The sequence below is a fragment of the Emydura macquarii genome, unplaced genomic scaffold, assembly GCF_026122565.2.
Source record: "Emydura macquarii macquarii isolate MOO-44397 ecotype Brisbane River unplaced genomic scaffold, CSIRO-AGI_Emac_v2 contig_1477, whole genome shotgun sequence".
Taxonomy (NCBI): domain Eukaryota; kingdom Metazoa; phylum Chordata; order Testudines; family Chelidae; genus Emydura; species Emydura macquarii.
In genome coordinates, this window is record NW_027131614.1 from 2,068,203 (window position 1) to 2,086,704 (window position 18,502).

Genomic DNA, 18,502 nt, shown 5'->3' on the forward strand with positions numbered 1-18,502 from the left:
GCAATACTTTATATAGCTTTTTATGTACTACCCCTCCTTCTGGTACAAGCAGTAAGAGTCAATAAAAGTATAAGATTGCACATTTGTTCTCTATAATTTGATCTAGCTACCACACAAGGGGAGATATATATATATATTACTCAATACATTAGGAGTACTAGAGGACCAATTTTGGTACATCCCACCTGTTCCACAAAAATGCTTCTGGCCTTGTGTTTGAAACTCAATTAAATAGATTTTAAAAAAGCCTCAATTTTAATATGGCAAGCATAACATTTTGCCAAATCTAGAAAAACACCTGAATGAAAAATGAAGGTATAAAACCTCTACTGCAGAGTCAGAACAGGGTATATACAGAAAATTCTTTTAAGAGTACCACCTTTTAATATACTGTGATACTATTTCTTTTCTGAATAGCTTTACACCACTATTTTTCTAGACACTATTCAACTCTCAGTGACTCCAAGTAGTTGCTTGTACAAAGTAATGGCCACATCCCAGCAAATCATCTCCACCACTGGGTAAAACGAAGTGACAGTAAATTGTGACACTATTTCCTTTATCCTGTTGCAATTCATATCAATATATATGGATGAACTGTATAAAAAAGGATGACAGTAAATAGCAGTATCCCTCCTAACCAGTCATCCGTAAGTAAAAACCAAAATGAAGTCGCAAGGTCAGGTGTTCTGAAGTGTCCCTTATTGGGCCCACACACCAAGAAATATTTTCCTTGCATAAATAATCGAATGAAGTATTAAAAAGCAAGTCAGTTCATTGAGTTAACAGAATACCACACAAAATTATAATCAATAAAAAAATAAGCTGTTATTCACGGTCTTCAGCTCTCTTACATTCTAATGCATTTTGACATTTAACTATGGTAACCTGATATTATAAACCTATTTTTCACTTAATGACCAAAATAAGCAGCATTGTGTTTAGTGAAACGTATGAGCTCAGAAAGTTAAACTGTGTATGGTTTTTCTCACAAGATTTTTCTCCTTGGGATTTTATTACTCGTTTTTGCAGATCTTCAACCTCTCTCTCTATTTAAAAAAAACTAAATATTTATTCCTTTGTGACAGGATGACAATACCTTTTAAGTGGGGTTTGGGCAGAAATATTTTAGCTTCAATGTGAATTTCCATCCACTGCTTATTGACATGGCTCTCAAAAAGAAAATGACATGAAGTGCTATGAAGAGATGGTCATGTAACAAAATACTACCTCTTTCAAATTTCTTAAATATATAGCAGGTAGTGTAGGCTAATTTTTAATAATACGCCACTTCTATAAAAAGTAGTCCTTTCTGTCAAATAAAAGAAACTAGGGTTCGAGATTATTTGTCTCAGACAGCACTATGGTGCATTCTGGCACTACAACTGGCGAGGGAAGAAATGCAAGTGAAATATCTATTTAATTGTTCTTTATGTTATCAATCATATTCTACCACAAAAATGTTGAATTTTACCCTGTTGCGCCAACTCTTGTCCCCATATTTTTCTTTCCACTTTTAATCCATCAATTACAGATTCTTGGGCTGTCAACTGAGAAATAAGTTTTGATTTTTCCTGTTTCAGGAGTTCAATTTGAATAGTCTTTTGTTTATCCTCCTCAACCATGGTTTCAAGTGCTCGGATTCGACTCTGTATACATGAATGAATAGCAAAAAAAACCCACACACACACACACACACACCCACACACACACACACAGTTAAGATTCTGTACAACAAATTTTCAGGAATTCAGTATAATTAACACCACTTTAACTTTGACAGTTAATACTAACTAGCTATTTAAGTGACTATTCCACTTACACACAAGGTTTTGTCTGATAAAAATTGGCATCTTTTACCAGTAACAAAGCACAAGCACTTGTTTCATCAGTAAACACAGTGTATGCATTTTATTCACAGCCAAACCTAATTTTAATAAAGTTTGTTTGCATACAGGTATGCACAATTTAAGAGGAAGTTAGTATAAACTTTGTAATTAAAAGAAGTGCAAAAAAGTCTAAAAAGTCTAAAATGAGGAAATGGAGAATTTAGGTTGCACAGCTGAGTTAATCCAAAGGAAACAAATGGAGGCTGAGCTGGGGTCGGCTGCCACCCCTCGAGACATTGGGTCTAACCTGAAACATACAAAGTTAATTTTTCTTATATCTTATAAATAAAAAAAGCCTATTTTGTACTTTTAAAAATAGTTTTAAGGAATAATCAAATTTCCAACAGTTATTCTCTGACAGATTCCATTTGGTTTAATAATATATTAAACATTATGCCCTTGAAAACTTATTTTCTTCTTGCAAAGCTGACTTGACATTAAAAAAAGTAACTTGCTTTTAGAGACTGCAGATTTCTACGCATACATTTCCACTGGCCTCTTGGAAAAAGCTACAAGATAAATATAAGTCCAGCTAGAACTTGTTTAACAGCTAGAAAACTTGTTAAATGTGATTATGTTCCTAATATTTAAATGGTCATTTGTGGATATTATAATATTGTAGATAGTATCTACAGAAAATGTGCTGCATACCAGCTAATGCAAATTATATCTAATTACTGCAATAATGCTTATTATATAAATTTCAGTAAGAGTACTTTGTACAGTATTGTATACACGTTAATCAATTAATCCATGTACAATCATTTTAAAATAACTGTTCTGCAGCTAAAGTACTGTCATTTCTGAGTTTACAAAAGATCAGAGTCTTTAATACTCAATCTTAGTTTCAAGCAGTTACTATCATGTACAGCTTACTAACATCATATAATAGGAGTGCAATTGTGAGGAACTGTATGTGTGTGTATTTGGCTAAACTGTGCATCTGAAAAGTCTCAAAGTGTTTGAGTAGTTAAGACATGAGAATTGAGATTGCTGTGAATATTAACATGGACTTAAAATGTGATAAGGAAATGCACAATGTTAACTTTAAGATGAAATATATTGAGTGGGTATTGTTAATGTTGCAACTTCTTGTCTAAACTAAAGTAGTGTATAATTAAAAAAAATATACACACACACACCTTTAGATTTGCTGTTGTTTCTTGTTTTGATTTTACTACTTCTGTAATCCTTACTTTCTGTTCTTTCACCATGGATGTCAGCTCTTGAATCAGAGCTGCTGACTGCTTTTCCTTTTGCTGAGCTTGAAAAAGGGCACACTTATGTTCTGTTAACTCAGCAGTAACATTTTCAAAACCATCCTTAACCTGTAAGATAAGCACAAGTTAATAAAAAGAAAATTAGCTCTCTAAGTGCATGTGTGTAGGGTACAGTGGAATTACAATCTGGTAATTTGAAATAATGGAAGCGAGATTAATTCCATCCATTCCAAATGCATTTTATATCACCTGAAGTTATTGTTTTCCATTTATTAAATTATGAATGCATGGAATTTACTCAGTCAAACCATATTTGAAATAGGATCTCAAAAGTTTAAATTAATTTAAGGCCAACTGTTACTTTAACACTTAAAATAGTCATTTTTGATTAACAAGCACGGAAAGAAAAATATTTTTAAGCACAGAGTTTGACAACTTCCTCAACTCCACACATTTTGCAAGATACTGTCTTAATCTTACCTCTTTATACCTTTTGGCTTCGATAGTTAAAGCAATACGAAATTCATTTTCTAACTCCATATATTGCTGGTTTAACATATTAATTTTCTCCTGAAATTCTTTAATACGTTCTTCATGCCTCTGCTCTTCTTTAGCAATTTCTTTTGACAAAGCTTCTTGGAATTCAGATCCATTCAAAGCAACTCGGGTTTCAAGTTCACTCCTGGAGTTAACAATCAGATGTACATTAAATTCAGAATGGCAGTATCTTTCAATACTATATCACTAGCTTTATTTAAAAAAAATTAAAAACAGCCTAATTCAAAGAGCAAGATAGGAACCATGTATTTACAACATTGCTCTTCAAGTGATATTTAGTTTTTGTGAGGGTCAAGGAGAACAGTGGATAGACAATCAATGTATAATTCCAACAAAGAAGGAAAAACAAAATCTATTTAGTGAAAAACCAGTTATGATTGCTTAAGGGAAATACCCATCTGAACCCTTTAGCAGCAAGCATTAATTAATATATACCTTCATCCTCACACTCCATATTCACTAATAATCATTCAACCAACTATAAATAAGTCCCACGCACATCACATCCCCTACTCGTTTAGTAACACAAACACACACCACAGACTCCTTGTCATCATACAAATATGTAAAATCTTAATCCCAACCTTGTATTTCTTTGTGTGAGAACATCACATCACAGAATTCACAGTACAAGGATCCGATCAGATGTGCTTCTTGATGTTGCCAAGGTCAATGTTAAGGTTTTGCACTATAGTGCAATGGCAAGGAATAAATTATGGTTATATATTCTCTCTCCCACCTTCAAAGAACGTTATGTTGACATTGCTGAAAACCAACAGCTCTGTTTTGATGTCATTTTCAGTTGAGTGGAAATTGTCAATTTTAAGACTAAAAGATTTAAGAAATATGGTGTTTGCAGTTCAAATGAGGGGGATGTTTACATTCGTGAATTTAGCAATTGGTTATCTAGAGTTTTTTGTTTGTTTGTTTGTTTTTTTCATAAAAAAGGTCCAAAAATTTGGAGAGATTCACTTGGCAAAAAATTTCAGGTGAGTGAAAATTCTGGTCACTGGCAAATAAATAAATGGTCAAAATATCCTAAAAAATTCATATACTTCTCTTATTTACACCCTTCTATTGGTTGTTTTTCCCACTACAAACCCACACCTGCATCTGTAAGTTACACATGAATGTAAAAAACTTACAGAACCTCTGAATTTGTCCTCTATACATATAATCCATAATATTGTTTTTTAAAAAGATAGCAATAGAAGGGAGAAGAAGTGTGTGTAAAGCATGAAATGGTAATGTAAATAAGACATTGTCAGGAAGACACAGATTAGGAATATTAGTCCACTACTTGAATATTCTAGGGTTATGAAAATTTTCAAAAATGTTATTTTAAGAAATTCTGCCAGGATAGACCAAATTGCAATATTGATAGCACATGATAACATTAAGCTCATTTCCACCGAGAGTCCTGCACTATTTTGTTTGTATTTTACTGAAGTAGGCTTATTCTTATAAGATTATATGACTGTATCCCTCTAAAAGGCCATTTTATAAGACTCTGCTATTCAGCAAAAGTTTCTTGCCCATAATTTGTCTTGTTTGCTGTGCTGAGCTATCCAAACTGCACACGTGTTAAAACCTGTTTTCTCAAAAGCCAGCCCAACCATAATCACTGACAAAAGGACAGTCTGCTTGGATTTACCTAGAAGTGAGATGCTGCAGGACTTAACTAACTTTTAATGCTTTAGAGTATGAAAGATAAATTGCTTTTAATGCAAAGAAATTTTGTGTAAGTTTTGATATGCTTTTATCCAGGAAAGAATATAAGGTATCTTTCATTCAAGACTTTGATAGTTTTGAACAAATGTCAATCATTGCCTTACCAGATGAAGAAAACCAAATCAAAGAAAGATCTGAGGAACAAGTTTATCTGCATGGAAGTCTCAGAGGAGGGAAAGTTGCTGCCACATACTTCCTTCTCAGAGTCTACTCTGGAGCGAATGAGAGAATGGCTATCTACTATCCTCCCCCCCAAAAAAAACCCTCAAATCTGTCATTTTAGCAAAAGGCAGAAAAACAAGGTAGAACTTCTCAAAATTATATTTTTTTATATTATATATATATTTTCAAATACATTGGCTCAGATTCTAACAATGGCAGAACATCCTCAAATAAACAAAGCTTTTGTAGATTCTGCAGTGTTAACACACCCTCTCTGGATTGTCATAAAGGAACACACCTGTGCTCTTGCTCTCTTAACACGAGAAGTTCATGTAGTTGTTGCACCTTCTCTTTCTGTTGTCGAAGGGATACTCGAAGTAACTGTACTTCTCTCTCAGTTGCTGAAGCTTTAAGTTCTGCCTCTTGAATCCGCTTCATCTGTATAAAGTTTATAAAATGAGAGGAATTAGTCTTAAAACTGATGCCCTCTCCTAAAACTTTCAATTAGGATAAAAATCAACAACAGTTATTAAAGCAGTGTATTTGTCAGGGCCATTATTTCTGTGGCAAACACCATGACTGTTAGGATATTTTAATAAAAGGTCACAGTTTTGATTACCTCACCAGCTCTATGAAATATTGATTAGAGAGCCAAATTTGCAACAATCTAATTTATCCCATATTAAGTGAAACCGTGTTAACTGAAAATCTTCAAAGCGTTTTGGCACTTTTTATAAAAAACAAGGGATATTTATTTACTCATTTACAGAGTAAGGATTCAGAAAGAAGTATCTTTACAGAATTATTTCCCTCAATTATAAAGTTAAAATTTCAGACAGAACTTTGGAGAAGCAATGCCACCTAATCTTTAGAACACTTGTTGCAGTCTATAATGTGGACCAATAAAGTCTATAGCTTACTGATTTTGAGTTAAAGTTATTGTCACCAAAAAAGCAACTACATTCCACTGTGGATAAATAAGTAAAGAGTCAGTAGGCCAGAAAGAGAACAAGCATAAAAATAACTGTACCCTGGTGGTTAGAGCACTCATCCAAGGTGTAGGAGACCAGGATCCAGTCCTCCTGCTCCAATGACTCTTTAGTTATTGATCCACAGCAGAACAACTTCAGTGGGAGAAAATGAGGGCCATATGAGACTATGCCACAGCTCAGTGGTTAGGTCACTTATCTGAGAGGCAGCGAATCCTTGTTCAAATCCCTCAGGCAGGGGGGTACGAGGGTGCTTGAATCAGGCATCTCCCACATCCCAGGTGAGCAGCCTAATCACTGGGAATTTTGAGGGGGAGCACCCACCCACAAAGACAAAATAGGTCCCTAACTCCAAATGAAGGTTTGTAGATAAGACTCTAAAGTAGAGAGAGGCGCTTCCCTGCAGCCCAGACTTAGGCACTTATTTTGGTGAAGGAGCGGAGCTTAGGAGCATCCCCTAATACATAGCATTTCCTATTGGGGTAGTTTAGGCAGGGAGTCACCTAAACTTGCTGGCTTTTGTGAATCCTATTCTGAGGCATCTACTTCCCTACATTCATTGTATAGGGAGCCTGAGCACCTAACTCAGGCTTTGAGAATACAGTGATTTCCTAGGCACCTAGAAGTTGGGTATGGCAAAGCTGAGTCAGGAGTACTAGAACTAGGAGTGCTGGGGGGTACAGCAGCACCACTTTTGTTTGACATAATAATAGCAACCGAAGACCCAGCTTACATCACATGCAGGGCTTACAGTTTTGTTCAGTGGCTTTCAGCACCCCCACAATAAAAATTGTCCCTGTGCCCCTGTGCTGAGCGTTGCCATGCCTAAGCTCCTTTATAAATCTAGCCCAACATGGCAAATTTATTTCATTTGACACCATAAGCTTTGTGGTGAATTCCATTTTACTAGTTGAAAAAAAGACTAACCTTCCGTATTGTTGTTCTTCGAGATGTGTTACTCATGTCCATTCCATGCTAGGTGTGTGCACACGCACACCACATGCACTGGTGCTGGAGATTTTTCCCTTAGTGGTGTCTGCAGGGCTGGGCTCTAGCTCCTTCTGAAGTGGCATGGGTATGCACTGATATAAGGATGCTGCCGGCTCCCCCGTCTCAGTTCCTGCTTCCCAGAACTCCAACAGAGGGGAAGGAGGGTGGGTCATGGAATGGACATGAGCAATACATCTCGAAGATCAACATTACGGAAGGTTAATAACAGTCTTTTCTTCTTCAAGTGCTTGCACATGTCCATTCCATTCCAAATGACTCACAAGCAGTACCTCTGGAGGTGGGCCAGGAGTTCACAGATGTGCCGACTGCAATACCACCCTGCCAAAGCCTGCATCGTCTCGAGCTTGTTACATGATGGTATGGTACAGTGAGACATGAAGGTGTGAACCAAAGACCAGGTTGCAGCCCTGTAAAATGTCCTGTATCGGGACCTGGGCTAGGAAAACCGCTGAAGAGCCCTGTGCTCTCGTCGACTGGACTGTTAAAGAGGCAGGAGATATGACCTTTGCCTGTTCATAACAAGTATGGATGCAGGAGATGACCCAAGAGGAAATCCTCTGCAATTAAACTGGCAGACCTTTCATTCGTTCAGCCACCGCAATGAAGAGCTGGGTGGTTTTCTTGAAGGGCTTTGTTCTTTCTACATACAAAGCTAGCGTTCATCTGACATCCAAGGTGTGTAGGTGTCTTTCCTCACAAGAGCTATGTGGTTTTGGGAAGAACACTGGTAGGAAGATGTCCTGGTTGACATGAAAATCTGATACTACCTTCGGTAGAAATGCAGGGCGAGGCTGCAGCTGAACCTTATCTTTGAAGAATACAGCATAGGTAGGCTCTGACGTTAGTCTTGACTTCAGAGACACACTTCGTTGATGTAATTGCCACCAGTAAGGTGACTTTCCAAGGCAAGTGGAGAAGGGAGCAGGATGCCATGGGCTCAAAGGGGGGCCCCGTGAGACTGGACAGAATAAGGTTGAGGTCCCATGGAGGAACTGGGTCTCTGACTTGCGGGAAGCATTTCAGGAATCTACACTGTCATCTCATGAGAGAAGATTGGACTGCCTTGGCTATGCGGGTGAAATGCCAAGATAGCCACTAGGTGTACCTTGACTGATGATAGCACTGGGCCTTGGTGCTTTAAGTGGAGTAAATATTCCAAAATAAGAGGTATCAGTACCTGGGATAGGAAGAGACTACATTCCATCACTCAGCAGAAGCATTTTCACTTTGCCAGGTAAGTCGCTATAGTAGAAAGTTTCCTGCTCTCCAGAAGGACTTTCTGGAGCTGGGCGGAACAAGCTTGTTCTTTCTGGTTTAGCAATGCAGCATCCATGCTGTCAGATGCGAGGAGACAGGTGTAACAACCAACATGATCCTGTGAGACCAAATCTGAACGGACTGGGAGTGTCCAAGGGGCTGCCACTGCCAGGTTCAACAGCATGCTGAACCAGTATTCGTGACAAGAATAGAAAGACCTGCTGAGGAGATCTGCTAATGTGTTCTTGGTCCCAGGGAGACACGATGCTTCCAGGTGGATCACATGTCCCACGCAGAAGTCCTACAGGCTGAGCGCTTCTAGGCACAGAGCTGAGGATCTTGCTCCCCCTTGCTTGCTGACATAGTGCATTGCTGCAAAGTTATCTGTCAGCACTCACACTACCTTTCCAGACATCTGGCAGCTAGTGAAACAATACGGAACTTCAGTTTCTTGGGCTATTTGTTGAGGCAATGCAGGTTCAGTATGGGTCGCAGGCCCCCTTTGGCTTTCAGGATTAGAAAGTAACAGGAGTAAAACCCTTTTCCTCTCAGGTGCAGCGGAACTTCCTCTATGGCACCTACCTGCAGGAAGGCTTGTACCTCCTGGGCGAGGAGTTGCTTGTGAGAAGGGTCTTTGAAGAGGGACAGGGATGGGGGTGGGTGGGAAGGAGGAATCTAAGTAATTGAAGGGTGTACCCCACTGCAACAGTATTTAGAACCCACCTGTCTGATGTTATAGCTGCCCATGCAAGAAGGAAGGGGGAGAGGCGGTTTGAAAGGAAAGACAAGGTTGGATCCTGGGTCGAGACTGGTAGGTCACCTCAGGGCACACCCTCAAAAGGTCTGCCTGCCGCTTGGTGAATAGTGGCCTGGGCTCAACTGGGCCGTGACAGCAATAGGTTGACCCAGATGGTACTTATAGCTCCTGTTTCTCCTCTTCTGGGGCTCACTCCTAGCCTGGCCCACAAACCGTTGTGTTTGGGCCTGAAATATTTCCTGGAACCCAATGAGGTGTATAAACCTAAGTGGAGTGTGGCCCTGGAATTCTTAAGGCCGTGCAGCCTGGCATCTGTTTGGTCAGAGAATAGACATGCACCATCAACGAGGGGGTCCTGGATGGACTGTTTGGACCTCCGCCGATAAGCCAGATGACTGCAGCCATGAGGCTCTTTGCATCAACACTGTGGATGCCATTTTTCTGACCGCTGAGTCTGCCGTGTCAGAGACTGCCTAGAGTGAAGCCTGGGCCACTGATTCGCCCTCCTTCAGAATGTCCCGAAACTCCTGCTTAGGCTCCTGGGACAAGGAATCAGCAAATTTGGCCATGGAATGCCACACATTAAAATCATATCTCCCCAGCAAAGCTTGCTGGTTTGATATGCAGAGTTGGAGACTCGTGGTTGAATACATTTTTTGCCCCAAAAGGTCCAGCTTTTTCACCTTATTTTTAGGGGTTGAGCTTGACTGCCCTTTGTCTACCTTTCTCGTTGGCTGCCGACACTACTAAGGACCCCAGGGATGAATGGGAATAGAGATACTCGAACCCCTTGGTGGGCACATAATATTTTTTCTCTACCCTTTTAATGTAGGGGGCAGAGAGAAGAGGTTTTACCATAAGGCCTTGACCAGCTTGATGACTCCCTCATGGATGGGAAGGGCCATTCTGAAAGGGGCTGCTGCTGCCAGAATATCAAAGAGCAAGTCAGCTGGCTCCTTGAAGGCCTCTGCTTCCAGGCCTAGATCTGCTGCTACTCTCTTGAGCAGCTCTTGGTGTGTCCTATAGTTGTCCTGTGAAACTGTGGCAGACTGGCCTGTTGCTGCCTCATAAGGTGATGATGACGAAGAGGCCGGTAGAGGAGGAGTGGCTGACTGTTCCCCCATGGCTGTGATAGCCTCTTCTTGGGGGATCCCTGAAGCCCCTTCTACTTGGCCCAGTTCCTCATCTGAATCTGGATGTGTGTGTGATACCGTCGCTGAGCGTCTCTTGGCACCTCTTGGATGTCTCCGAGACAGACTGGAGATACTGCGACCTTGAGACAGTAGAGAATCCCCATGGGTTCCAGAATAGCCATGGTAAGGGCTATTGCATTGGTGGCCATGAACCTGATGGTAGAGCGGGGTGGGAGGGGATCACGCAGCTGTAGTACCCAGGGGTACTTAGGTAAGGTGCTCTCCTCTCCCTACAAATCCGAGCCTGATGACTACAGTAGTGCTGACCTTGTTTCCAGCTCCTTAGAACACCAGTGGGTGCGGCGTTCCAGTGCCCCACCAATCAGTGCCAGGGCTCCCTAGGTTCCTGTTCTGGTGACCAGTAATAATGCTCCAGAGATTGATGCCTCGAACCCAGGGATCGGTGCCGAGACCCTCGAGCCCTACATCAAGGCTCTGGTGACCAGTTTTGAGGGTCCAGAGAGTGGTACTGGGAGTCTGAATGAGGATGGCGGTGCCTCAGGGACCAATGGGGGACTGGCGCCTGCTCTCAAGGCATAGGCTAATTTGTTCCGAATGTGTATCTCACCCAGGCACTTCAAGCAGCTCTGGTGACGACTGTTCAAGGGCATAGGCTTTTCACAAGAACTGCATGGCTTAAAACCTGGGGACCGAGGCATGCCCGTCTCTGGGGCTAAGTCCCATGTCAACAAATTCTACTTAGGGTATGTCTATACTGACGGCGGCAAAGTTGCTGCCATCAGATCGACCTTTCTGGATCAATTGAGCGGTCAGTGAAGACCCGCACAATCGATCCAGAAGTTGACACTGTAGCACCACCCCCACAAGTGGTGTAGCACTGTGTCGACGGGAACATGGTTCCTGTTGGCGCAGTGCAGTGAAGACGCCGTGCAAAAGAGAAGCACAGCAGTCGACAAGAGTTACGTAAGCTACTCTGCGTAGCTTGCGTAACTCCTGTTGACTGCCGCCAAATCGCCATGTAAGTGTAAACCAGGCCTTAAACTACTAATTCTAACTAAATGAACTTGATTAACAACTATATACACTACTACACAAAAAACCACTGGTTAAAGGCTTGCCACGGCAAGGACCATCACTGGCGGTAAGAAGGAACAGAGGGAGGGGGAGCCGGCACATATGCCCACTACTTATATCTTATATCGGCACATATGCCCACTACTGCAGAGGGTACTAGAGCAGGCCCTACGGATACCACTGAAGGAAAAAAATCTCCAACATTTGTGCATGTGGTGCACACACACACCTAACATGGAAGAGACATGAGCAAGCACTCAAAGAAGAATAAATTTTTCCACACACCAAAGTATCTCCTCTGTACCCTTTGATATGAGAGAGAAAAAAAGATCAGGATATACTAAAATGTATCCCAACTTGATTTTGCATAACTAATTCACTCTAAACCAATATATCTACCTAGAAATCTCTCAATGAAAAAGTTTCAGGTCAGGATATGGAGGAGGCTGCACAGGTGGTGTTGACAGATCTCATTGTTTATCACTGGTCTAATGTGGTGCATCTTCCATGATATACAGTAGTATAGACTTCTACACTGCCCCCTTCCACTTTTTTTTGGTTTTGTTTTTAATTCTCTCTCCAAGTCACCTCCTACACTATCCAGCAGCAGCAGCTTCTCAATCCTTCCGTCTCTCTACAGAGCAGGACACTCTGACAGATCGCTCTTCAGCTTTTATATTTTATTCAACTCTAATCTCTGACATTTTGCTTTCCTGGGAATGCCAACATTGTTAATAGTTGTTGATTTACAGACAGAGCACTTTCTCTGAGTATCATTCTAAAGGAACAACAATTACAACATTGACTTAAAAGTGAAAGCTGGAAGTGAAACAAAATCAAGCAGTTTACTTTCCTGCTCTCAGAAAAGCAAAACAGAGAGCAGTTTTCTCTGGAGTTATTTCACCATCTTCCCAATGAAGACTGGATTATCAATCAGAAGGTCAAGGGACATTTCTGATATTGCAATGCTGCAATCTGAAACTTGTAGTTTTGGGGAAGATAATCTCAATACCGGATGTCCTGTGTCAATATATAAAAAGCCCTGCATTTTCAATGGTACATCATCTCCTGCATGAACATTTAAAAAAAAAAAAAAAAAAAAAAAAAAAAAGGAGGTACAGGGGCATCCTCAGTTAAGGTTTTATTTTAAATGGCAATGCATTCCAAAGCTACCTAGGATAGCGTCTACAGACCAAGTAGCTCAGGCTAACCAAGTTCTTTGGATCTATTTATTCTCCACAATAAAGGCATTATTTCTAGTTCTTCATTTTAGAAAGGACATGCCTCCCCATGAGTCACATCTAACAATCTATTTATTCCAATTGTCATTGGGGCTGAAATGGGGCACAATCAAAGGTTTTTTTGGTTGTTTTTTTTAAATTTTCATTAAACCTGGTGACTTATTTCAGAGTAAAAGCCTCAATAAAGACTCTACAATCTAAATGGGGATATATACTTTAAGATGAAAATTAGTCACACAGTGAAAGTACAAAATTAGATTAATTTATAGTATGTCACAAATATCTCATGTTCATATTAATAGAATAAACACGCACTATTCATGAACCAATACCAAACTAATACCCTTTATCAGTGATTCTCAACCATCATGTTAACCACCTCAAAAATCAAGCCAACTCCCCACTGCATTAAGGAAAAGAATTCTATAAGTATTCTAGAAAATATCTATTCCTTGAACTGAAAGACAGGGCAGAATAATAATAAAGCTGAACTGCTGAGAAGATAATGGATAGGATGACTTTGAAACTAAATTATCTGAAATATACAATTATTAAAAAATGCAGGTCTATAAAACTTTTAAGAACCAAACAGATAGGTATTCACCTAATAAACTGTTCTTTTTGTAGGCAGTAAAATGATGTCACCACTGCTGCCAGATGGTAAAGGATTTATTCAAGGATCTTCCCACCAATTAAAAAAATAAATAAATAAAATCAAGGATTTATGCACCACTAAATAATTACCTATCCAAGCCAAACAAACAACCCACCCCTCCCCAAACCAGACCCCAAATCTGTACATATGGGCGAGTATCACTGGCTTTAGTTCTTTCCCTTTGTAAGTGAAAGGCAGGATACATACTTTGGATTTGAAGGTCACTTCCAGACTCTCAGTAATCCCAGACTACTTGTAGAATAATTTAATGAACAATACAAGTCTTACATCTACTCTTTGTGCTGTATAAAAACCAAAAAGATCCAATGCCTCTTTTGGCCATAGCATCAGCATGCTTTTCTACTTAAAAAAATCAATACATTTATTTAATACACTATTGCCTATTTCTATTTTGTTCTGTATAAACTTACAGGCATGCAATCCATTTCTTCTGTCAAACAGACACAGGAGAATTACAAAAATTGTTTAAATTTTGCAGTATAACCACTAAGGCCTGTTTTATCAATTTAAAGGACATATTTTTAGATTTACAAGCCTCTTTTCATTAATATATATTGTTGAAAAATCCCACTGACTCAAGAAGTGATTACCCAGGTTTCTTACAATTCAAGTTTAATACTTTATTGCCTGCCCATTCTTTAAATTTGAAAGAATAGTAATTAAAATGCATATTTAATCAAAGGTTTATTTTCACAGTAAAGACAAATTAAAAACAAAGTTGGGCTTATGACATTTTAAGGGCTCATCAGTATTTATAGGTGCTTATTAAATGTCATTCCATTATTATACCATTATTATAAGCAACCAATGCGAAACATACCTCTGTTGCTTGTTGCTGTACTCTTTGTAGCTCCATCTTGGATAATGTTTCTTCTAAGGTTTGTAGAGCCTTTCGTTGATCATTCTCTTTATTTCTTGCTTGATTTAACTCATTGGTAACTTTTTTGGTTTCATCTTTCAAATGCTGGACATCAGCTTGCAGTTTCGTTTTTGTATTTCTCTCTCTCAAAATCAGTTCCTTTAACCTAAGCATTAGTGCAATAATGCAAATACATTTTACGGTTACTAAAATATATATTTATAATACTTATCCCATCCCAAACAAACAGATTTAAAAGATTTTAAGAAGTTTAATTGTGGCAAAGAACAAAATGCTTTGGTCAGCTTTATTAGGCATGTTGATAAGATTCAGCGTGGTAATGTTACATGTTCATATATTAAATACAGATGCATGAATATAAGACTATGTAGTGTTTGGTGCCACCATATTGAGACATTATTAATTTGAAGACAATCATGAAAACTAAGGCCTTCAAGGAAATGTTCCCTCCAATTTGATCTGTAAATCTTACTCCACCTAGCATTGGTTGCTATGTAGAACAAGTGTTTGGGTTGGTTTTTTTTAAACAAGCATGGTAAGTAGGCATTTAGAGAGCACTGATATGCAATCTCCAACTTGAGTTTTCTTTAGGTTATTTTAAAAGAAAGGACAACAACAACATCTCACATTGAAGTTCTGGAATCAGGGTTATAGGCAAGTTTGTATTAGGGTGACAGTCTAATTAGTGGAAAGGAGAACTGCTCCTGTAGTCAAAAGACAAGGGAGAAAATCTTCCTAACCAAACACGGATGTTCCAATTTCAGCAAATCTTTTTGCCTCATTTTTCTTGTGAAGCATGGAAATGGGCCTATTGGGGGGGGGGGGGGGGGGGGGGGGGGGGGGAGTATCCAATGAGTGACAAAAATCCCAACCAACTATAGAAGAACAATCTTCACACAACTGTGATAGCACTCAAGATTCCATTAGGAAACAGAATTTATGAAGATAAGTCCAACAAGAAACCCAAAGTCTTACTGATGAGATGACCTATTCTAGTCTAGATGTTCAATGTTAAACTGTTCAATTTGAAGTAGCTAGGTGTTTTCTTTCATTCAGGACTAGCACAGGGAGGAAAGAACTGAATGCATATAACTCAGAATTACTTTGTCCATTTGGAGGACAGAAAAGACTGAGTAATACACTTTCAAAGAGGGGATTTCATTGTAAACCATTAATTGAAGTCCTGAGATCACCATTTTTATCCTATATTTTATATTATTTTGAAAGTTTACTGCTTAACTCTTTCCTCATTTCTCTAAGCCACATAAGTAGCATGCCTTGGATTAAAAGTCTTTCCTTTACCTATCTGTAGTATACACAGCCATGCTCTGAATATCCTTTTCTTCTTTTGACTGTTTCTGCAGTTCTTTGATATATTCTCTCAGTTTCTTTTCAGCTTGTTCAGCTTTCCATCTCTTCTCTTTCTCCTGATCCAGTTCTTGAACTAGTGCCTGAACAAAAATATATTAAAAACTCACATTCTGAAACCTTCAAGTTTAATGAACTGTTTGGCTCCTCGAGTTAATTATGTTAATAGTTCTTAAAAAAATTACTTGTACTTTCCGGAAGCTGATGAAGACCAGGTTGAGTAAAAGAATATGGGGTAAACAGAACACAGTAAAACATCTAGCCCAGCCAGCCAGATGAGTTGCATTCAACTGCTCGAGGTAGGAAAGCTTAACAGAATCACCTGCCAATTCAGCTGACTTAGGCCTGGTCTACACTGCTGGTGAAATTCGGCAGCAGTCGACGGGAGATACGCAAGCTATGTAGAGTAGCTTGCGTATCTCCCCTCGACCTCCTAGATTCTAAATAGCGCAGCATCCCCACTACGCTGCACCGACAGGAAATGCCTTCCCGTTGACTCAGCGTTAATCTTTTTGTGGGGGTGGATTTATTCAGTTGACTTCCTGATCAATTAAATGGGTCTCTACTGCTGCTCACTCGATCCTGCAAAAATCAATTCGGCAATGCCGACAGTGCTGCTGTCAGTGTGCACATACCCTTATAAAAAAAGGAGGGTTAGATCATTAAAGCTTTGCTTTTTCTTGTCTTCTACTTAGCTGTACAAGATTTATACTCAATATCTTTGTTAATCGTCACCTCTGCCAGCAATGTGTGTTGCAACACCAAATGCATAGTAATCTATTGTTAAAAAGTTTGTTTTGAGTTTTTGGGTTTTTTTTTAACATTACTGTTATAAAACAGTTTAGCAAAATTATCCTATCTTCATCTCATTTTAGAATTTTCCTTGGGCAACCTTTGTATTCACACTTGTTCTACTGCAGATGAAGATTACATTTTCTTATTTACTTTATTGCAAGTAAAAACATACCCTGTAAGTGGATTCCTCTGCAGTACTTGAATTCATGTCTTCTGTTTTTCTTATTTGTCTTTTTGGTCTTCCCATCAATTTCTTGGCTGATTTGCCCACTACTTCCAAATCTGGAGTTTCTGAAGCTGAATTTACACAAGAAGAGTTCTCTTTCATTTCAGAATGCAGATGCTTCGACTTTAAGAAATTCTGCTCCTCTCCCCTGAAGTGATAAAAAAGTTAATGTACATAAGAAGTGTACAAAGTTAAATATCTCTTTACATATTAATGACATCAAGTGTTGGAAACTCCTATATCGGAAATTGGAAGAATTAACTATGTTGAACTGCACATCTAAATTTAGGAGAACAAGTTGTAAACAGAGCTGGAATGACAATTATAATTAGAAGGTTAACTTAAAAACATGCAGTACCCAGGGAGATGTTATTCTGAAAGACATTTAATGGTTGGCTATAGAAACTCGGTCATTATCTAAATGTAACATGGGAATTTCAGGGGTTTGACTTTAAGGTCAGAACTTTGGTATTAACTACCTTCTAAATTTAACGTTTTGTATCTCACAGTTAGCAAGCATGTAACTGAAACAAAGACATAATTAAAAAGCCCACAAGCACAACCATAAAGTAATGTGATCATCTGACATGAAAGATAGTTATTATCCAAGAAGACAGGCACATACTCTGGGCAGTATGCACCTGTCGCTGCTCCCACTACTGGTGCTACACTCTTCTTTTAGTGTGCTAGCTCAGAGCTAGCATGGGTGAATTTCCTCAGGCTGGGAATTACACCCTGAGCTTGAAGCGTGGGCATACTGTTAGACAGGTGCTTCAATCCAGCAGCTGAAAGTGGAAGTGTCATTCACTCAGGGTGGAAACAACTGGGCAAGGACCACAGCAGCAGCTCAGCAGCCTTCCATTCCATAAAGGTATAATGGATGTTTGGGTTAAATGCAGTTCAAGCAGGGGATACAAGAATCTTTTGGGATTGACCATGGTCCTATAATGGGGATACTCAATGGGCAAGGAAGAGAAAGTTTAGTAATTGACAAGGACAGAAAGACCAAAAAAGTGAATGGTGTCCTAAATGAAAGAATCACATGAAGGAGTCTAATAATTTGTTTCTTCATTCACAAAGATAAGGAGGTGAAGTTAGAAAAAAATCCACATTTCTATTTTGTAGAGTGACCCAAGGAAAGGTTTTGACACAGTAGCAATGTGGGTGTTTTTGGTTTGTTTTAAAAACAAAAAAGAAAAGAAAAACAAAACAAAACAAAAAACAAAAACAAACATCTCCTCTTCCTTGGGAAGGAAAGAAAAAGCAAAAACATAGGATTGAAATGTGTGATGATAAAGAAAAACTAAGGACCACAAAGTGTAAATAAATTTAAGTACACATATATAAAGGTATACAAGCAGTCCACTTGAAAGCTCAGTAGATAGATAAAATGTTAGGAATTGAGTTATTACAGAATATTGATTAGGTTCTCTGTGACCTTTTGGTTAGTCAGTATTCTGGAAAGAGTTTTGAAATAATCTATTCTTAGTCTCCAAAATAAGAATGTATTGATT

The 18,502-nt window shown here is 39.0% G+C and overlaps 1 protein-coding gene across 3 annotated transcripts in view; it reads right to left on the minus strand.

Annotated features, from left to right (window-relative positions):
• LRRCC1 (leucine rich repeat and coiled-coil centrosomal protein 1) overlaps positions 1-18,502 on the minus strand; it is a 65,948-nt gene that overhangs the window by 6,719 nt on the left and 40,727 nt on the right. For all 3 annotated transcript variants that reach the window (XM_067553535.1, XM_067553534.1, XM_067553536.1), the window contains 7 exons: positions 16,935-17,136; positions 15,902-16,050; positions 14,540-14,744; positions 5,859-5,998; positions 3,590-3,791; positions 3,032-3,217; positions 1,475-1,649 (listed from right to left, as the gene is read on the minus strand). In XM_067553535.1, the coding sequence (XP_067409636.1) occupies positions 1,475-1,649; positions 3,032-3,217; positions 3,590-3,791; positions 5,859-5,998; positions 14,540-14,744; positions 15,902-16,050; positions 16,935-17,136 (1,259 nt within the window). The remainder of the gene's footprint in view (positions 1-1,474; positions 1,650-3,031; positions 3,218-3,589; positions 3,792-5,858; positions 5,999-14,539; positions 14,745-15,901; positions 16,051-16,934; positions 17,137-18,502) is intronic.